General features: G+C 39.4%; 1 protein-coding gene across 1 annotated transcript in view; it reads right to left on the bottom strand.

The window, feature by feature from the left end:
- The window catches only part of LOC121703966 (titin-like), a 182,083-nt gene that overhangs the window by 111,759 nt on the left and 48,017 nt on the right, over positions 1-22,307 (bottom strand). Inside the window, exons 46-75 of the mRNA XM_042084447.1 lie at positions 18,215-18,496; positions 17,113-17,391; positions 16,724-17,005; positions 16,354-16,632; positions 15,976-16,263; positions 15,572-15,850; positions 15,200-15,478; positions 14,817-15,095; positions 14,422-14,709; positions 14,026-14,313; positions 13,554-13,844; positions 12,804-13,091; positions 12,028-12,141; positions 11,665-11,938; positions 11,386-11,569; positions 11,191-11,274; positions 10,808-11,075; positions 10,432-10,692; positions 9,890-10,099; positions 9,719-9,796; positions 9,613-9,639; positions 9,382-9,438; positions 9,243-9,293; positions 8,766-8,819; positions 8,293-8,364; positions 7,736-7,804; positions 7,430-7,510; positions 7,163-7,240; positions 6,470-6,616; positions 6,142-6,255 (exon numbers count right to left, since the gene is read on the bottom strand). Of these exons, the coding sequence (XP_041940381.1) occupies positions 6,142-6,255; positions 6,470-6,616; positions 7,163-7,240; positions 7,430-7,510; positions 7,736-7,804; positions 8,293-8,364; positions 8,766-8,819; positions 9,243-9,293; positions 9,382-9,438; positions 9,613-9,639; positions 9,719-9,796; positions 9,890-10,099; positions 10,432-10,692; positions 10,808-11,075; positions 11,191-11,274; positions 11,386-11,569; positions 11,665-11,938; positions 12,028-12,141; positions 12,804-13,091; positions 13,554-13,844; positions 14,026-14,313; positions 14,422-14,709; positions 14,817-15,095; positions 15,200-15,478; positions 15,572-15,850; positions 15,976-16,263; positions 16,354-16,632; positions 16,724-17,005; positions 17,113-17,391; positions 18,215-18,496 (5,625 nt within the window). The remainder of the gene's footprint in view (positions 1-6,141; positions 6,256-6,469; positions 6,617-7,162; positions 7,241-7,429; positions 7,511-7,735; positions 7,805-8,292; positions 8,365-8,765; positions 8,820-9,242; positions 9,294-9,381; positions 9,439-9,612; positions 9,640-9,718; positions 9,797-9,889; positions 10,100-10,431; positions 10,693-10,807; positions 11,076-11,190; positions 11,275-11,385; positions 11,570-11,664; positions 11,939-12,027; positions 12,142-12,803; positions 13,092-13,553; positions 13,845-14,025; positions 14,314-14,421; positions 14,710-14,816; positions 15,096-15,199; positions 15,479-15,571; positions 15,851-15,975; positions 16,264-16,353; positions 16,633-16,723; positions 17,006-17,112; positions 17,392-18,214; positions 18,497-22,307) is intronic.

Consider the following 22,307-nt stretch of genomic DNA (forward strand, 5'->3'; position numbering starts at 1 on the left):
TAGAGGGATATCCCTTGAACCAGGGGTCATACAGCTCTGAGACTTTGAAGGGGATACTGGCTCCTTGATCAAGTGTCTTTGCCTCACTAATGAGATGCTTTTATCTTCAGAGACATCTGATCTTTTATTGAAACATTGGTCCTTTATCGTTGTGACTGATCTATCAGCATCACTTATCTCAAGATTTGTAGGACTCATGCTTTCTTCATAGCCTTTTTGAGAGAATCCCTTACTCACTCGCTTTCCTGGAAATTCTGGCAGTGTTTTATCAGTTCCTTGAGTCATACTAACAGCTTCCTGATATACCTTTGGGCCAATTTGGCCACTCCTATCAACATGTTTTGCAAGGTTGTCCCTTGTAGTAGACCCAAGACTGATATTGTCATTTCTTGATTTTATTTGTTCTCTATCATCTGGGATGCTTTTGACTTGACTTTGACTTTGAGAATCCATAGCACTGTCTCTTGGTAGTCCTTCAACTGTTTTCATAGTCTTCTTTAGAGCTTTTCTTAAAATGTCTGTCACCTCTTGCCCTCTTTCCTTTTGCGTTAGGATTTTGGGAACATTGCCCTCAATATCAATTTTCTCGATATTTAGTTCTTGGAATTGCTTGTTTGAAATCTGGTCACTGCTCTTATCTGATGATCCAGATGAACTTGACAATCTAGAGGGAAGATTTTCCACTTCATGAGTCATAGTTTCAAGACTTTGAGGACTTTTATCTCTCAATGAATAACTTTCATGAAATGTTTTTATTGATTTTGTTAACTGATCCCCACTAATAGCATTGCCCTGAGTCATTGTTGGGCACATCATTTTTTTAACAGTAAAGGGTAGTCTTTCCGTTTGAACAATATCTGATTCTTTCTTCCTTGACAACTTTGTTTTTTCAGTATCCTTTATGAGATGACTGTCAGTGTTTGGACTAACTTCATGTCCTTTAGAAGTCATTCTTACATTTGCTTGTAGCTCTCTTGTTTCTGGAGTTTGTAACATTCTTCTTTTGACTGGAGACTGTTCTGTCAGGTGATTGTCTTTTTCTGGTGCGATCTCAATAGTGTCCTGATTTCTACCAACAACTTTTTCATAAATTACATGGCCAAATTGATCAGTTTTAGGAAATGTTGCAGGTGGTGTTCGATTTGAGTTATTGTCTTCATTTCTGGTGATACTTGACTCTTTAAAACGGACACTCATTTGTTCAGGAAAGTTAGTTTTTGAACTGGAACCGATATTATAACCTAAAAGGTTATCAGGCTTTATGGGTTCTGACCCTGTTTCTCTTGAAAACATCGGTAGTTCATCTTTCTCTAGATCCTGTCCCTGATATTTGGCTAGGGTTGTGCTCTTGGGTTGTGGTGTTCTCACTAAATTAACTTCAGTTTGTTCACTGTGCAATTCAAATAAATCTTTTGGAAGAATCTGACTACATTGTCTCGATAAATTGGACTGGTTTTGAATGTTCTCTAATGTATCTCTGTCTCCTAATTGGGGTAGTATCTGATATTTTTCTGCAGGTCCAGTCTGGTTAATGTTTGTTTCCAGAGATTCTATACTTTCGTCTTTTAGGGAATATTTTTCAGATTTTTCTTTTGATTTTGGCATCATTTTGGTATTTAATGTACCATGGATGGAAGGCTCTAAAGGTGACATTGTTTCCTCAGTTGATTTTGTTTTAACAGTCAGAAATTCTACATTCTTGGGACAAGTGATTTCCATTTCTTTAACATATGAAAAGATTGGTCTCTGAAGATGCTTCATCTCAACACTTTCAATAGTCTGTGTGCTCTCCATACAGTCTTTTGCAGGGACTTCTATATTCACTTGAAAATCTTCCTTACGGGCAAAGGTTTTGGATGGGTGACAAATTTGTCCTTGGCCTTTACATGCTTCTTTATATTCAGAGGCCTTTTCTGGCAGCTCATGGCCAAAATCTTGAGTGTCATAAAACTCATTTCTCCTGCTGTGTGTTTCATCGTATCTTAGCAAAATATCTGAGGGTTCTCCTATTTCCTCACACATCAAAACCGCTTCTGGGGAAACTGCCTCATTCATAGGAGAAATGTGGAAATGTTGCTGAATTGCTCCAGGCTCCTTATCTAATTTCTGAATTGATCCTAATGTTCTACAACCATAAATATGAGCTTCTTCATCTGTGTAAGGCCAAATCTCTTTGGATTCAGTATCCTGCCATATAGTTCCACTGATGTTTGAGGGACTTTCAATGTCTTTGCCAGTTCTGTAACTTGCAATAGAGGCACCTTGTTGCTCAGAAAAGCTTTTTGATGAATCCCCAACATCATCACAAGTCCTTCTTCGCTCTTCATTAATGGCAACACTTTTTGCCATTATTGATTTTCTTTCTGACGGTTCTGTCCTGTCCTGATATTGAGGTCTAGTTGGTTTCAGAAGATTAATGTCTTTCTTCTCTTCCTCTAAAAATGCATTGCTTTGAACAGCAGATGCAACATTTGGGGATGAAGGACCCCCGTTAAAGTATAACTCATTCTGTGGGGCTGTTCTATTAAATATGTCCAATTCAGCTAAATTAAGAGTCATTACATAGTTTTTGTCTGGTTTTCTGTCCACTGTAGCGATGATCTGTTCTTTTGATTCGATTTTGGATTTTTCTTTAGAAAAAAAATCTTTGGGACCCTTGAAAGACCCCTCTGGATGCAATGTTGAAAAAGGCTTGATATGAAGATATTCTTTTTGAGATGATCTTTCATTTTCAGCTGACATAAATGACATCTTCTTGGCCATTGAAGTAATGGGTTTAGTCTTCTGAAGATTTGTAGATGCTTCAAGATCTAAGATATTTTCAAGAATATGCAACCAAACAGTTGCAATACAAAGCATGACATGGTGTTAACATACTGTATTACTTTTCAGAGTGTCTTATTTCATCTTATTTCAAGATGTGCATAGCAACGTTCTGCTCTTTGTGTGTTTGGTTTAAGGTATAATCATAGTATGAATGTACCTTTCTTAGTCAGAGTTTCTTTTCTTTCAGCAGTAGCTTCTACTGCCATGGTGGTCGTCTCTGACATTATGGTTGTCTTCATAGCAATCTCAGGCTCTTCAAAAGAACAAGTCACTTTTAGCTATTTAGCTGAGTAATGACCCATGCCTTATGTTTTCAATGTTGAACATGACCACACACCAAAGGAGTGGTAATTTCAAATAATGTTGGCTAGTACATTACAAGAGATATACCTGTGACTGAAGGAATCTCTTTTTTAGGTTTAGTCACGGGGACATCCCTGGAGGGCACCTTCTGTTCTATGGGCTCAGTCACTTTACAAGATATAAACTGAGTTACTAGAAATGCTAACATTAATGCACTATAAATGCAGCTCCATTAAATGCTATCCTTTGTCAGTGTACTGGAAAGTCACTTTAGTACCTTTAGGTTTTATAGAATCCTTTATGGTCCTCTGAGGCTCAGGTTTTGATGGCTCCAGTGGCTCTACTTCCACAGGAACTATGGAAATATTGTTTGAGGGACACTTTTCATAAATGTGATCACATAAAAGTATCTACGGTAACACTTTATTTTAATGTGTCGCTGTTACAGTGTACTTACCTAATTAGGTACAGTGGTACAACCTGTGTAACAACATGTACTATCAGGTACTATCATTGTACTTGCATGGTACCTACATATAGTTGTTACATTGTAATACTGAGTGCTTTTATAAAACTTTGCCAATTTGCCTACATTTTCATCAGAGGCAAAGAGCTGACCTGAGACCTGCTGGATGGGGTAAATCGGGTCATGATAGATTTGATATACAAAGCATGCTTAGCTCCAGTCAAGGCCTCATTGTCTTCAGTGTACATGTAACAGCTGTGCTGCTACAACCTTGTTACTCTTTGATATAGTGGAATAAACTGGAACAGGTCTTGTCTTGGAACATGTCTACTAATTCACATGTACTGTGTGGTGTAACAGCAGACACGTTTCAACACATCAATTACAGGATGCATAACATCATTGACAGGATGTATATATGTAGATGTAAGTACTTAACTGGTACACTTTATTTTAATGGGTTTATTCCACTGTATCAAAAGAGTAATAAATGTGTACCAACACAGTTGATACATGTACTACAGTATGTAGGGTAATGGCAGACATGTTCCAAGACACCAATGACACAACATACATGTATATGTAATTGTAAGTACTTAACTGGTACATTTCATTTTAATGGGTTTATGCCACTGTATCAAAGAGCAATAAGTGTGTACCAACACAGTTGATATATGTACTATGTAGCGAATTAGTAGACCTGTTCCAAGACATCGAAGACATAACATACCTGTCATATGTACATGTAAGTAATTAACTGGTACACTTAATAGGTTTATTCCACTGTATCAAAGAGTAACAAGGTTGTAGCAGCACAGCTGTTACATGTACACTGAAGACAATGAGGCCTTGACGAGCTAAGAATGCTTTGTATATCAAATCTATCATGACCAGATTTACCCCATCCAGCAGGTCTCAGGTCAGCTCTTTGCCTCTGATGAAAATGTAGGCAAATTGGCAAAGTTTTGTAAAAGCACTCAGTATTACAATGTAACAACTATATGTAGGTACCCACAAATACATAATGCAAGTACAATGATAGTACCTGATAGTACATGTTGTTACACAGGTTGTACCACTGTACCTAATTAGGTAAGTACACTGTAACAGCGACACATTAAAATAAAGTGTTACCGTATCTACTTACATGACCGCAAGAGTGCAAAAAGAATAAGTCACTCTATCGAGTGAAAAGACATGTTTTGACAGTAGACAGAACTTACTTCAAGATGTGCATAGCGACGTTCTGCTCTTTGTGTGTTTGGTTTAAGGTATAATGTATTGCTTTCACATGAAATTCATGAGTATGAATGTACCTTTCTTAGTCAGAGTTTCTTTTCTTTCAGCAGTAGCTTCTACTGCCATGGTGGTCGTCTCTGATATTATGGTTGTCTTCATAGCAATCTCAGGCTCTTCAAAAGAACAAGTCACTTTTAGCTATTCAGCTGAGTAATGACCCATGCCTTATGTTTTCAATGTTGAACATGACCACACACCAAAGGAGTGGTAATTTCAAATAACGTTGGCTAGTACATTACAATAGATATACCTGTGACTGAAGGAATCTCTTTTTTAGGTTTAGTCACGGGGACATCCCTGGAGGGCACCTTCTGCTCTATGGGCTCAGTTACTTTACAAGATATAAACTGAGTTACTAGAAATGCTAACATTAAAAGCACTATAAATGCAGCTCCTTTAAATGCTAGCCTTTGTCAGTGTACTGGAAAGTCACTTTAGTACCTTTAGGTTTTATAGAATCCTTTATGGTCCTCTGAGGCTCAGGTTTTGATGGCTCCAGTGGCTCTACTTCCACAGGAACTATGGAAATATTGTTTGAGGGACACTTTTCATAAATGTGATCACATAAAAGTATCTACTAACATGACCGCAAGAGTGCAAAAAGAATAAGTCACTCTATCGAGTGAAAAGACATATTTTGACAGTAGACAGAACAACAAATAACCAACAGGTACATACAATACACAATTTAGATGGTAACAGGACACAGAAAGACCACATCAGTGATCAGGGAAAAACTCAGCACAGTAAGACAAAAACACACAAATGAATGACAGACAGACATTTACCATGAACAGACACAGAACAGACACAGGTAAGACTCGAAGGCAGAATTTCACATATCTGAAGTGTGATGTCATCTACCTTTTTTATGTGAAATCTGTATCTTCTGGGGTATAGCTTCATCTTGTTTTCTAGTGGGAATTGTAACCTCTTCTCTTTGAAGTACCACAGTTTCTGTTTCTTCTTGAATAATTGTTGTGATTTCTGCTCTCTTTTGAACTTCAACTTCAACAATAGCTTTGAAAGAGCAGTTGAGGGGAAAAGGAAGAGTAAGACTGTTGTGACCAATTGGTCATCAGCAGATCAGCACAGACAGAGCACAGTATCAAGGGACAAACAAACACATAGATCACATACTGTACAGTGTATCCCTTACCAGGATTTAAAGACAGACAAATACAGAGAAAAAGAATTTTGAGACAGAAGAAAGTGTTTTGTCTCAGTGGTGAGACATGAACATATACCTTTTGGTGCGGCAACTTCTGGCAGGGTTGGCGTCGGCTCTGGTTTTCTAGCTGGTACTGTTTTTGGTGGCTCTGATGGTTCTGACACAGTGGGTTTCTTTGCCTCCACAGGGACTTAAAAGAACATGGGCTTTGTTTTGATTTTTTACACAACAACACCGTTTATCTATCAGACGTGACATGCAAAGAGCTGGCTCCTTGGAGTGTGTCTCCACAAAGAGAACCAAACCAAAACAGACAAGAAAGTACAAACACAGACAACATGACTGGGACCAATGAGTTGGTAAGCATGACACAGTGTCACACAAACAAGACATACATGAAATACCTTTAGCGTGGGGAGCTTCTGGTTTCTTTGCCGGTGCTGCTTTAGATTCGGGCTTAGGTTCCGGTTCAACAGCCACCTGTGGTTTAGGCTCAGCCGGCACCTTTGGTTTAGGCTCAGTAGCCGCAGGTGCTGCAGGTGTTTGGACATCTTTAGGTAACGTAAATATACTGCTATTAGTGATTGACAACAAGGGTGTGACAAGAGGCTGAGACTTCAACAAGAAGAGAAGAGTGTAAGCTGTGTGGAACATGGGGCGGACAGACATGCTAGACACATGTGGTGAGGAACAGTGACTTAAGACAATAAGAAAATGGCAACTGAACACACAATGAAGCACTCAAAACAACATGAAAAAACAGCAACTGACATCACAGGTGGTGAGGTACAATGCTTACAGATCATAGTGTGAAAGAAAATAGCAGTTGACCATATAGTGAAACACACAAGCAACATAGATGAGAAGATTACAACTGACTTTAGACGTGGTGAGATACAATACTTAAAGACAATGAGACTGAAGAAAAGAGTAATCAAACTCACGGTGAAACACTCACACTGCACAGATAGAAAGACAGCTGGTGACATTACACACTGACAATACACACATGAATGAAGCGCGTTCAACAAGAGCGATGCACACAAAAGCACTACACTCAAGAACCAACATAGATGCAAACCAAACAAGACATATACCTTTTTTAGGAGTGACCTGTTGTTCTACAGGAGCAGTGGGAGTTGGCTTAGGAACAGAAACCTTTGGCTCTTCGAGTTCTTAAAAGTGAGTAAGTACATATAACACAAAAACATTTCAACAGTTAATGGTGGACATACAGAACATATATTTTCTTTGGCCATACACAAAAGAGAATAGAGGCGGTAGACGAACTGGAGATGAACACTGAAAGGGACTCACAGGACAAACAATAAGAGAGGAAAGGACAAACGTAGGATTCGTCATACCTTTTGGTGGTGGAACATCCTTTTTCTCTGGCACTTTTACTGGAATTACTTTTTCCTCCACGGGCTTCTTGGCTTCAGGTACTTAAAAATATCATCATGAATCTATGTCAATTCAAAGCTATGTCTCTTCAAGATGTTAGAATCACCCTTAATTGTTACACAGTGAAATATTAAATGAAAACATATGCCATGAATGCCATGATAGAAGACAGACAAAACATTCCTTTGACATACAAAACCAACTGTTAAAGAGCTTTACACACATGGTGTCAACAGAGTAAGGTAAGACAGAGACATGTTAAATACCTTTAGCTGGTTCCTGTTTCTTTGGTTCTTTGATAGATGGTTTCTCTTCAGGCTTGGAAGCCTCAGGAACTTTAAGAACAATTACTTCATTAAAGCAAAGCCAAAAGCTAAGTGCAAGCACTAAGCATTAGAGATCTACAGAGATTACACGCAGGCTTGTTATATACATACAGGAAAACGCAAATACTCACTACATCTACAGACAATGGACATATTTTCTGACAACCAAGACAATAACGTTAGCAAAACAGACTTATGGATTATTAAAGAAGCAAACGTTAACAAGGACAAGGACATGGAGAAGGCATAATGTTTACATAAGAGCAAACATAACAAGAACAATCTACAAACAAAACATACAATTCACACAGTGACATTGGAATGATCCAATGAAAGTTATGTAACACTCAACAATGACCATACCACAAATAGACAAAACAAATGCAAAACAAATGAGCAAGACATAACTGACATCAACCTTGACTGCTTTTTGATTCACTTGCCATTCCATAGCTTATTGCCTTGGCTGCCACAAAAGCTCGTATTTTATTATATACCTCTCTCTGGAGCTTCCTCTCTCATGCCTAATTTCGCCCTCTGGACTGGTTCCTCCACAGGCACCCTTGGAACTGGTTAGAGAATGAAAATGGACTTAGAGACATACAAAAACATACACACATCAATCAGTACATTAAAGGTGTCAAAGATGGAACATAAACATGAGACCACCTGGAAAAGGAAGGAGGCATTTGGCTGTGGAGTGCAACTCACATGGAAAGCAATACAATAAAAGGACAGGACACGTAGACAAAAATGACCTTCTGGTCTATAAGCTGACAGACTCACACAAAGGACAAAACAAAAGGATGCAAACATGTTATGAAAGCACACAAGACAATAGGACAAAACAAAATTCAGTCAATAAGACCAAAAAGGTGACACATACTGTAGGAAGAGCAAAAAAGGAGTTAAGAGGGATTCATAAGAACTAAGCAAAACATGGATGAATACAACGAGAACACATTAATACCTTCAACTGTAGTGACCTCCTGCACTACCATTTCTTCTGTCCAGATTTCTCGTTCTGGAGAATGGTAACAATCCGTGATAAGAATTCAAGCAAGATGGCAAAAATATTATAATGTAAGACATTTGTCATTCTTTTGTGGGAACACACGACATTAGCTGGTTTCACATTATTAAGTTGTTTATTCTTTGATTCATGAAGAGAGGGTTAAAGGATGAACTCTGTTATTGTTATTGATGGAATGGCTTCACACTGAGCGTTTTAGTGAATGATAGAGTGAAACATGAGATGAAGAGTGACAAAAAAGATGGACTGAAAAGTCTCCATCTTTTGTTCATTTTCCAATGTTTTGATGACGGGAGGGTTAAAGGATGAACACCGTTATGGGCATTAATAAGGGTTTCACGGGGAGGTTTAAAAAAAAAAATGATGAGTCAGATGTAAGAGTGATGATAAAGGATGATTGAAAAGTCCTTGTACCTCGTATCTCCATCTTCTCCTCATACTGATAGTATTCAGTTGATGACTCTTCTTTTAGAAAATAGTAACACACGCATCACCATTTGTTTGTTTGTTTGTTAATGTACAAAAAGTTTCTGTGCACAAGGTCCATTCTTACCTTTAATGGCAAATGCAGTAGGTGCATCGGGCACTTGAATTGATGTGTCAGGGACATCTGAAGGGTGTTAAAAATAAGCTATGATCTTTAAACTCACTGAGATTCTGTCAATATGACAGTTTTGTACTATTATATACTGTGATATTTATTAGTCTTGTTTTGCCACGTGAGCTACTTGAATGCATGAGTGGTTTGATAAATGCTGCTGAAAGCTGAGAGTGCTTTACTCACCATAAGGCAGCCTTCCTAACTCAATTTCTGTGAAAGGAGGCAAAATGGCATTACAACCTAATTTAAACTATTCAAACACAGAACTTCGAAAACTGGCGGTACAGACCTTTGCCTGACAGGTAAAGTTCAGCTGTGCTTTTAGCTTCACCTCTGGGCTCCAACCTCACAATCACTGAGTATACGCCTGAAGAATTATTAATGGTGTTAATTCAGTGTCTTGACTTTCAAGAGAGAAGGACGGAATTTGAACACACGACGGTATTCATACTCTACACACCTTCATCTTCGTTGGTTACGTTGCGGATGATCATAAAGTGACGTCGACCTTCGCTTCGGAAGTTATACTTTGGGCTCTCTTTGAGTTCCCAAGTGTCTTTGTACCATGTTACAATAGCATTGTCGAAAGACACCTCACATTCAAAAGTGGCTGACTGTCGCTCCCTCACCACAATGTTCTGGATGCGTTTGGTGAAGTGAATTTGTTCAGCTAAAAATAGATAACGCAGGGTTTATCAGCAGGTTACGTTACTTGAGTGACTTTACAGATGACACAAAAAGCATTATGTCTTGATGATCAAAATGGAAATTGGAACTTGAATTGTCATTACTGCTTAGAACACTATCCTTAGCATTATCACTTGTAAAGAACATTGTAAAAGAAAACTATGAGACTATGTAGACTAAAAGAATCCAAGACTTGTTTGAATCTTCAATGAAGTTGTATCCAAAAAACAGACATGTCTTCATAATATGATGATGGAAGAGGTTAGTAGGTGGGTTCAACGGACAAGTTAGAGAGATTATTCAACGTATACAAACCTTCAACCCAAAGATTTGTTGTTGATTCAAGGTTGTCATATTTGCAGGTATACTGTCCTTGGTCTTCAGGTCTTACATTTTTGATAGAGAGCCTCTGAATCTTATCAATCACAGTGAATGTGTATCTGCTGCTTGGCTCTAAAAGCTTTCCGTTTTTAAACCACTGAGTTTTTACATTAGGTATAGAGAACTGGCAAGTCAGAATACAGGTTTGGCCTTCCTTACCAGCAGTTTCCTCCAAATGTGCTTCCACTTTAGCTTCTGTAAAGACAAGAATGACGGACACCGCATTAAACTCATGACTGTCAAACAAGAGAATTTGTCTGGCAAGAGAACTGACATAAAATGGTTGGTATTTGCATTCACATCAACATACCCTGTACTGTGAGTTTGGCACTGGAGATATGTGGCCCGCATACAACCCGGTAATTGCCTGCGTCACCAGTCTGGCACTTCTTAATCTTCAGTATGTGGCGGTTACCAACAATTTTGATCTCATATTTATCATTAGTGTCAAGCTTCTGTGTACCCTTGTACCAGGACAAGGTGATCTCTGGGTAGTTGATTTTAATTTCACATTCAAACACAGCCTCCTTGTTAACATCTGTTGTTTGATCAGTGATGTCTTTCACAAGAGTAACAGGCTGTAATATAACAACATAGTGATAGAATTAATGAACAACAAACTCATTTCCAGTGAACCAATGTCTATTTTTCATCAAATGCCAATTCATCAAATTATATGCAAATATTAAAAACCTCTGTCTGTTCCATTCTCTTTTGCAAATCAGCCACGATTTGAGCCAAATCTTCATCTGACTCTCTTGAAGCCAAACTTCCCTCCTAAAACAACAAAAGCGGTATAGCAAGAGTGTTGGCATCATTCACATCATCTTTCTACTCTGCCTTCAAGGAAATATTTGAAACTGCTATGACATAAGATCTCCAACTCACAGGTCGTCCACTCTCCTCCTCCTTCTCTCTCTTCAACTGCTCAATAGCTTGTAGGAGACCACGGTAATCAGTGATCCCGTACATGCGAGCATACTTCTCATATTCCTTTGGATCTACATTCCTCAGCAACTCTACAATATCAATCTCTTGGCCTTCCTTTGGACTTTTCTGCTTTGAAGGTGTCCTTGATGAGATAAAAGAAATAATTTATATCATCTGCCTGAATAACATCTGTACTACTTGCTCATAAATAGCAATGACATAAACAACTAAACTCACTTCTTCAGTTTCACTGTCTCAGGGACAATCTCTTTCTTCTCCTCGACATTCATGTCAGCACTGCACTCAATCTCTCCGTGTTTGTTAGATGCAACACATCTGTACTGTCCAGAGTCAGATTTGGTAACCTCCCTGATTTCCAGCTTGGCCTCTTGACCCTTCTGCTCGATGGTGATGCGACCACCATGAGTAACCTGTCTCCACTTGCCCTTCATCCATTTCACGTTGGGGATTGGGTCACCACCAACTTTAGCAATGAAGGTTGCTGTACCCTCTGAAAATAGAGTCATAGAATATCAGTACATATCCAATTTTTCTAATGTGACCTTGCCGACAACTGCCATACAAGACTACAGAACTTACTCTCTGTGATATGAACAGTCTTGGGTTCTTCGATGAAGTACAAGTTATCAAGCTTCTTTGCTGGTTTGGCTGCAGGGGCCGCTTCAGGTGCTGGAGCTGCGGCAGCGGCTTTTTCTGAGAAATAATTAATAAATGCAAATTCACTAACATGTCTTCAATGCATAGACGTGTGAGGTTGTAGTTTTGACCATGAGCTCGCTGAACTGTGAATCTGTTTGCAAGACTGTAAATATTTCACAATGTGTAAGTTTCACAGTAGATATGAATCAAGTTGTTTTTGAGAAGTCCAACATCAGTGGGAAAAGAGTAGAACGTCAACAAATAACAAGCTTTCAAAGAAGAGCAACAACAAAAAACAATGAAGCTTTAAGCATTGAGCTCTGGTACATAAAAAGCTTTGGACAGAAAGCAGAACACTTTTCACAGTTTGAAAATAAAAGCAAGATACATTCATCATGTAGTTGCTATTGTCTGTTTCAGTCTGACTGCCTTGATGATGAGGGCTTTGGGTATTTTTATTCATGAAAACAAGCTGAAATATTAAGTTTTAACATTAATTTTAATCATGAGTTATATTTACATGCTATGGATTGCTAACTATGCCCCACATTGTCTGTATAGTTTACTCAAACAAATCTTTACAATTTATTAAGCTAGCAGTAGAATTTTATATTCCTTAAAAATTTTATTTTACACTTATGAGCACACAGATATACACATTTAAATTGCTGACGTATGTGTGAATATATTTGTAAATTTGCCTAACAAATGGATACCTTTCACAGTCACTTTGGACTTGCAAAATTCACTTCCAGCCTCATTTGTAGCCTTGCACAAATAATCTCCAGCATCATTCTTGGACACACGGACAATCTCCAAAGTGGCTGTGCCATTTACAAAGGTGATCTTTGTGCTGGCTGAGGACGACACCTCCCGTCTGTCCTTCATCCACTGAACCTTCAGCGGAGGAGAGCCACGGACGTGGCAGCTCAGGGTGAGCTTGTCATCCGCATTAATGGTCACTGGCTTAAGAGGTATGTCGAAGGTCGGAGGCACCTTGTGTTCTGCATCGTAAAAGACGTGGCACATAATCACTGTAGCAACCACAATACCAAGAATACCCAAATAATCTCTGTTGCAAGCACAGAGCAAGCAAGAACAAGTAAACAATCACTGTTGCAGGCAAGATAACCACAAATCATTGTGGCAAGCAAAACTGCAATAACAATCATAAAATCACTAAAGCAAGACAAAAAAACAACACAACACAACACAATCACAGTAGCAAGCATGGTGGCAAGAATGAGAAGACAATCACCATAACAGGCACATTGAAAGACATTATGTATGTGTATAATCATTATGTATGTGTATAATCACCTTAGTGATCAAAATAGTAATCATGCATATTGACACCGCAACATAGACCTTGCACTATAACATCACACATTTCTTTTCAAATTTTGAAATCAAAGTTTTAAGATTTGATGTGTTTAATACGCTATTAAACACAACATATACAGTACCTGAGATTCTCACTGTAGCTTGGCAACTGTCGCTGCCAGCTTCGTTAGTGGCTTTGCAGGTGTATGTGCCACTGTCTGAGCACTGAGACTTCTTGATACAGAGCACAGCCACATTGTTCTTGAAGGATATGTCATAGTCGTCAGAGCTGGAGATTTCACTGCCATCTTTGTACCAGTTCACTGTTATGGGCTGAGATCCAGACAGACGGGCCTCTAGTTTCACCACCTTGGCCTCAACTTCCTCGATAGATTCAGAGGGCTTTTTGGTGAAGCTGGGAGGAATTTTACGCTCTGAAATAACAACAAATGCACTGTGAGTGTTTATAACCAAACAAATGAAGTCGCTGTGAAGAGAACTTTTGAATATGGCGAAAAAGGAAAGCGAAGCTTATCAGATAAGCAATAAAAAGCTATTTCCAAGAGAGTAGCGAGAAAAGCAGAAACTATCACACAAAAGCGACTAAACAAATACCTTTCACAGATACTTCAGCAGAACAAGAGTCCTTTCCCATGTCATTACTAGTATGGCAAGAATAGCGTCCAGAGTCATTTTTATCTGCTTTTAGAATGGTGAGGTGTGCAGTGTTATCCACACATGATATTTTATAATTTCCGCCAGTGCGAATATCTTTGTGATCCTTTGACCATGTCACTTTCATTGGCAAAGATCCAGTCATGTGACATTCCATCTCCACACTATCTCCCACCGTAACGTCCACTGGCAAAAGCTTTTTATCAAAAACTGGTGGATATCTTGGCTCTACAATATCAGGTAGAAAATAGCATGGTTGGACATATTTAAACACATTTAAAAAATGCAAAACAATTCTGTCAGATACATCTTTTTACATTACTAAACCAAACAGACCTTGAAGTGTGAGTTTGGCTCTGCAAGAGGCTGTCCCAACACTATTTGTTGCGACACAAGTATATTCCCCAGAGTGTCTCATTTCTCCTCTGGCAATTTGAAGGACGGCAGAGTTATCATCGAAACTCATTGAGAATTCAGCGTCATTTCTCAAGGTTTCACCATCTTTAAGCCAAGAGATCTCCATGGGGGAGGATCCAGCCACACGACACTCAAATCTGACTGCCTGTCCCTCAGTTTGTTGTATACTAGTAATTTTCTTGGGGAAAGATGGTGGTGTTTTGACCTCTGAAATGCAATTTTTTTACACAACACACAAACACTGAGTACAGTTGCTATGGTGTGGTTAAAGGTAAAAGAGAAAAAGACTAATAAAATATCTGAAGAACAGTCACCTTGTACAGTTAGTTGGCAACTGGAGGATGCTGATCCAATGCTGTTTTCAGCTTTGCATGTATATTCTCCAATGTCTGCTTTAGACGTTTTACTAATTTTCAGACAGGCTACACCTTTTGAGAATTCCATTTTGCACATGGCAGAGGATCTCAATTTTCCATCGGCTTTAAACCAGGATACTTTAATTTCAGGTGTGCCCCCTATTTGGCATTTCAAGCAAACAGCATCTCCAGCTGTGACATCCATTGGCTCCAATTGTTCAATAAAGTATGGAGGTTCTAAAGTAAAACAAAATAAAACATCGTCGCAACAAGATAACAAGAACAGCATGCAAACAGCATACAATTATGTGAATATGGACAACTAAAAACACAACACAAACCTAATATGGACACATTGGCATGACAAGTATCAGTTCCGGCTCCATTGGAGACTTCGCAAGAGTATTTTCCTGCAGCCTCTTTATCACTGTTTAGACACTCCAGGATGCAGGAGCTCTCAGTTGTTGTCATGTTGTACTTGTAAGAGGAATATATCTCTTGCCCATCCTTATGCCATTTAACATGAATTTCTGGGCTTCCACTGTATGTGCATTCAAGAATCATGGATTTGCCCATTTCAACAGAAAGGTCTTTAAGTTTTTTAATGAAACGAGCAGGTTCTAGGACAAAAACAACACATACATTAATTGGAACATTGCCTCTCCAAAGTAACAAACGCAAACTCCTTCATGCACAAAATCACAACAACCAACCTTTCACAAACAGGTTCACTGTGCAGTTCTCCTTTCCAGCATCATTAATAATTTGGCATGTGTACTCTCCTGCGTGGGATTTATCAACGTTGCGGAGCTCCAACGTAGCCATGTCACCTTTGAGAGCTATTGCACAGTCCCTTCCAGGCAAAACTTCCTTGCTCCCTCTAAACCATTTCAGTTTTAGAGGGGCACTTCCCCTCACAGTAGCAGCAAATGTAACGCTTGAGCCGGGCAACGCTTCCAGTGGTTGAGGTTGAGTCACAAAAGATGGAGGCTCTACAGGAGACACAGAGGAGGAATAGACTTGATGATCTCTCGTATTCGCCTATTCCAATTCAACCAACTTTTGAATAATAAAGCTAAATGAATAGGCGCATTAATCACCCTGGACATAGACTGACCTTTTACAACGAAAGTTGAACTGGTTTCAGCGGTTCCTGCTTTGTTGACAGCTTTGCACTTGTACGTTCCAGAATCAGACAGTTTGAGTGTGGGAACTTTCAAAGTGCAGGTGTTGTCGCTGAACATAATTTCGTAGTTAGGTCCACTTGTGATCTCCGCTCCATCATGGTACCAAGAGATTGTGAAAGGTGAAGATCCAGACACTTTACAGTCCAGTTCACCAGATTTACCCACAATACTCTGTACATCTTTCAATTTCCGTGAGAACGCCGGAGGAATTATTTTATCTGTGTAAAAATACACAATTAATTGAACATGGAACTGAGGGAATTTGGTACTTGATATTACTTGACACAATCGAGGACATAACAACAAACCTAGGACATTGAGGTGTATTTTGCTGACATCAGCGCCAACTTCATTTTTGACCTCGAATGTGTACTCTCCAGAGTCGTCCCTCTCGCTTGTCAAAATTTTAAGACTGGAGATCATTTTTGCAAAGGTGATCTTGTACTTCTTTCCAGACGACAGTTCCACTCCATTTCTGTACCACCTTGGCATTAACTCGGGAGTTCCAGCTACAGTACACTCTAGGGCGGCTATGTCTCCTTCTGTGACACTAAAAGACTCTGTCCTATCAATAATTAAAGCCGGCTCTGTAGATAAGGGAGAAACCATACATATGTGTAAGCCTGGGGGGAGGAAACAAAAAAAAAAACAGACACTGCCTAAAAAACATATACAAACCTAAAACAGTCAGGTTAGCAATGCACTCTGCCACCCCAGCATCATTTTTGAGCTGACAGGTGTACTTCCCAGCAGTGGTTTTGTCAGCCTTAAAGATTTTAAGAGTGACCTGGTTGTTCTCAAAGGTAATCTTGCGGTTGTCACCATCCCTAAGAACATGGTCTTTGTCCTGAACCCAAGATACAGTCATTGGCTGAGAGCCTTTAATCGTGGCAACCAAAGTCACTTCTTCACCAGACACTGCTGTCATATTGGACAGCTTCTTCACAAAGACTGGTGGCTCTGAGTGGTTAAAAAGATGTGGACAGATATTTAATGATACCCGTACCTCACAGCAAACTCAAAGGAATTCACAATAACAACACCAAACACATAAAACTTGTACCAACCTCTCAGTTTAACAGACACATTGCATGTGTCACTTCCTACACTGTTGGATGCTTTGCACTCATACTCAATAGCATCTGAAGCTTCCAGACCAAGGATATGCATAGTTGCAGAGCATCCTTCGTACACAAACTTATATTTTCTGCCCTCCTTTAGTGCCTTTTTATCTTTGAACCAGGTTATCTCAAACGGTGCTGTGCCCTTCAATTCACAGTTCAGACTGACGTCTTTGCCTTTCAGTCCTTCAACAGGTTGAGGCACTTTGATGAAAGATGGTGGTTCTGTAAATAATATAAGTCCAGTTTAATGTTGTTGTATCACATTATATGTGGACATCCAACCATTCCATATTTCATACTTTACGAAATAGGTATTAATCCGTACTTAAAAACTAGTGTGAAAGAAAGTGTTACAGTAGTTAACTTCGAAAATACAAATGCTGGGCCCTAATTTCATAGGGCAACAAGCACTGTGAACGAGCTTGGCACAGCAATAACCACGCAGGATTATCGATATTTTGAACATAATTGGCAGGAATGCCTATATTTGCTAATTTCATTGACACAAAGCAGGGCGCAATCAATCATAAATGGGTTTAGTAATTTGTGGATGTGACAAGGAAGTCATTCTTTATCAGCCAATCACAATGACTCAATCATACCTTATCAAAACTGACACAGAGCTCTGTATCTGTTCTGCTATGGAGCACACAGCACATGTCCCGTCGCAAGCAGAGTGGGAGGTCTGCCTGACATGAAATGATTAAGAAGTTTCGCCTCATTGCTTTGAAGGAAGCCATTTATACATGGAGCTTCCCCATCTGTGTGTGGACACACCAGCATTGTATGGACCCACCCGTATTTGTGCTTAGAATATTGCTCATGTTAAAAAATTAGCAAAATGAATTTGCAAGTAAATTAGTTTTAGATCAAAAACGGTGTACTTTGCGTGTTGCTAGCCGCGTTGCCCATAAATGAAATTAGGGCCTCCTATTTCCATTTAAGCTTACAAACATATATACTGTAAATACTCATAAAGTAACAAAATATAACAAGTTGGTGATTTTATAATATCTGGATCAATTACGCTTATTCATTAGCTGACCTTTCACTGTGAGTGTTGCGCTGCAGCTTTTAGTTCCAGCGTCATTCTGAGCCTCACATGTATACACTCCACCATCGTCAAATGACGCGGAGGAAACATGGAGGACTGCCACTGAGCCATCAAATGATGTCTTGCAGTTGTGACCATCTGTCAGTTTTGAATCGTTTTTAAACCAGTTAATCTGAAGTGGGGCAGTGCCCGTCACTTTGCATTCGAGAACGACTGCGTCGCTCAGCTTCACAAACTTTGTGCTCGGAAGTTTCTGTGCAAAGTCTGGCGGTTCTGCAAAATGACAAATAACAAAAGTCAACATCTTGAACAGAAAAAGTCAAACATGCAAATGGAAATCCAAGAATGCAAGATGGAAGATGAGCTGCAAGAGTTGAGCTGTTGGAAGATGAGGACAAGAATGAGAGTTAATGGTTGATGAAGCACAAGGAAGTGGTGAGCAACAAAGTGGTGATGGTGAAGCAAGTTGCGATGGGCAAATGCACGGTGACTCATGACCACAAAAGCAAATGTGACAATGAAGCAGTTGTGAAAATGGGATGGTGGGACTGTGTTTAGTTACAAGTCTCAGAAAGAGCAAAGTCCAACCTTTGACAAGTAAATTAGCGGTACACTTCACGGTACCAGCATCGTTGCTAACTTGGCAAGAGTAAGTTCCACTTTGTGAAACGCCAACAGATAAAAGATCTATGAAGCACGATAAGCCCTCCAGTCCAGTAAAGCACGATGGTCCGGTTATCAGCTCCGTGTCCTCCTTAAACCATTTCACAGTAAAAGGAGGGGTTCCTTTGAAGGTGCTCTTAAACCGAACTGTAGTGCTTGGAACAACTGCCTGAGATTCTGGCATCAGCACAAAGCTTGGAGGCTCTATAATACATATGAAGGGAGAATATATATGAATATAGACCTTTGCTGAACTGGCAACCTTTAGACAACTGTTTTGGTCTTTTTAAATATCAGCTCAATACAATTATACTTAACTGACCTTTCACCCTTAGCACTGCACTGCATTCACAGCTTCCTGCTTTGTTTGTAAGTTTGCAAGTGTATGCCCCAGTGTCTGCCTTCTCTAAGTGCTCAATCTCCAAGGAGGCACTATTGTCCTCATGGACAATTTTATGCTTTGTTCTCCCAGAAAGTTTATTTCCATCTTTTATCCAGTCCACAGTGATTGGGAGGGATCCAGATATTTTGCAGCCAATGTGCACAGAGGAACCCAAAATCTCCTCCATATCAGTTAGCGGTTTTATGAAGGAAGGAGGAATAACTTGATCTGGTACCAAGATTGGGAGATTGAAAATGTGAGTTACACCCTCTAATAACTATTCCAAATTTAGATATATTAAAAAAAACTTAAACAACATTAAAGTACTGACCTACTACAACCAATTCAACCTTGCATGTAGCAACATTAATGTGATTTGCAACCTCAAAGATATACTGTCCTTTATCTTCCTTCTGGACAGACTGAATTTTAAGACTGCTGATATTGTTCACAAAGCTGAGGATGTGCTGTCTGCTAGGGACCAGCTCCTTCCCATCTTTAGTCCATTTCACTTTGAGCTCAGGAGTGCCTGTAACTTTGCAGTCGAAGCTGACTGGGTCACCAACAGTGACATTAATCACCTCTGGCTTTTCAATAATCTGTGGGGGCTCTAAAAAGGCATAAATATAGAAATGTGAATAAAGTCGTCCAACAACTGTGAAGTATTATTTTCTAATAATATAATTATAAATGTATATGTAATACTATTGTGTGCACTACAATGGTAGGATCAAGATCACTAATTAGTGATTCTTAGAAAGACGGAAATGTATACAAAAAGGCAAACCTTGCACCAGAAGGGTTGCAAAGCATTTCTCCTGTCCTGCTTCATTCACAGCTTGACAAGTGTACCTTCCACTGTGACAAGACTCACAGACTGGAATTCTCAGAATAGCCACGCTGCCATCAAACATCTTTTCAAACTTTGGATCCTCCAAGATCCACTCTTCATCTTTTTGCCACTGTACACTCAAGGGGGCAGATCCCTTTACAACAGACTTCAACTCTGCCACTTTCCCAAGGACAGTGGCAACATTTTGAATCTTCTCTACAAATGATGGTGGTTCTAATAAGAAAGAAGACGGATCAGTAAAATAGTCGTGCCTATAATGTCTAATGCAATTTAGAATTGAATAACATGTCTACAGACCTTTCATGCTAAGCTCTGCTCGACAAGAGCAACTTCCCACTTCATTTGCCACTGTGCACTGATATTCACCAACATCTAAAGTGTCACATTTCTGGATTTCAAGATATAGCAACCCATTTTTCTTTAATATGTGCTTTGAGCTCGGTTTGATCTCCTTTGAGTCCTTGAGCCAAGTAATCTCAAAAGGAGCAGTCCCAGTAACCTGACACTCAAAGGATGTATTTGCACCATTCACAACCTCAACAGGTGTTAATGGCTTGATAAATGCTGGTGGCTCTGCAACCAACAAAGAAAGAACAGTAAGATCACTTGTCCTGTTTAAATGCAAATTGATAGAATTGCAAAAAAGTGACTCAATCCAAACATCTAACCTTTTACTTTAAACTCCATGCTACAGCTCTCACTGCCAGCTTCGTTGCGTGCCTCGCAGTAGTAAACTCCACTGTCTTTGATTTCAGAACCAATGATCTCAAGCTTTGCCAGAGAATTGGAGAAGTCCATTTTATATTTATTACTTGGATTTAACTCATTTCCATCTTTAAACCAATAGATATCTATTTCAGGAGTTCCGATAACCTGGCATTCAAACACAACATGCTGGCCAGGTCTTACAACAGTCACCCCTTCAGGCTTTCGTGTAAATTTCGGAGGTTCTAAAAGGTAAAATCAACAAATCCAATTAATACACTTGTGTCCTAAAGCGGAGTATAAATATAGTAAAACAAAAATAAAGTGATAAAAAGGGAAAACAACCTTTCACAAAAAGAGACGCCTGGCATTTGTCTGAGCCAACATCATTGCTGATTTCACAGATATAATCCCCAGAGTCTGAGGTCTTGGCAAAGAAGAGCTCCAAAGAAGTGAAGGAATCCTCTTTTTGAATGGCACAATCCACTCCTGTTGTGATCTCCTTGTTGGACTGAAACCATTTGATGGTCAGGGGTGGAGTGCCAGCAATGAGTGCACTGAACTTCACCTTTGCACCAGGGGTTACCTCCACAGACTCAGGCTTTTCAATAATTGAAGGGGGCTCTGTATAAAAATATCAAAGCATTTTGAAATGTAAGTATGACCTTACTGTTTACAGTTTGGTCTCAATTATTATTCTTAAAAGGAAACTGAGGCTGTGCTATTTTTTTGCAGATAGTGCACAGTAAATATACACTGTCCTCATTGTTGTATAATACAAGAGATAAAAATATCAAACCTTTGACTCTCAAAATGCCAGAACACTGATCACTGCCTGCTTTGTTTTCAGCAATGCAGGTATAAGTGCCACTGTCACGACTATCGAGGCGAGTGATTTCCAGAGAAGCAGCATTTTCAAAAAATATGCATTTGTGCTTCTCATCAGCCTCTACTTCCTTATTGCCTTTGTACCAGTGCACAGTAATGGGCAAAGAGCCAGAGACAAGACACTCCAACTGTGCAAAAGATCCTTTAATGCTTTCCATTTCTTTAAGCTTCCTTGTGAATGATGGCTTGATTATTTGATCTGTCAAAGAGCAAGTACAAGACTAAGAAATCATACATTTAGGACACCCTACTATGCAAGCATAAAGACAACATATGACAATAAGAAAATACACCTCCAGATGGACTAACCTAGAACTGTGATGGCAGCATCACAAGTGCCACTTCCAACATCGTTGGAAATTTCAAATATGTATTCTCCACTGTCACTCATTTCAGTGGATAAAATCTTTAAGGTTGAGCTCTTGTCAGTGCTTTGTACTTTGTATTTTTTTCCTGTTGCCAACTCTTTTCCATTTTTACTCCATTTGGCAGCCAGGGGTTTCGTCCCTGAAAACCTGCACTCAAGAGTAGCAGGGTCTCCTGCTGTGACGCTGATAGACTTAGCTGGCTCTGTGATATTTGCTGGTTCTAGA

The sequence above is a fragment of the Alosa sapidissima genome, chromosome 2, assembly GCF_018492685.1.
Source record: "Alosa sapidissima isolate fAloSap1 chromosome 2, fAloSap1.pri, whole genome shotgun sequence".
NCBI classification, from domain to species: Eukaryota; Metazoa; Chordata; class Actinopteri; order Clupeiformes; family Clupeidae; genus Alosa; species Alosa sapidissima.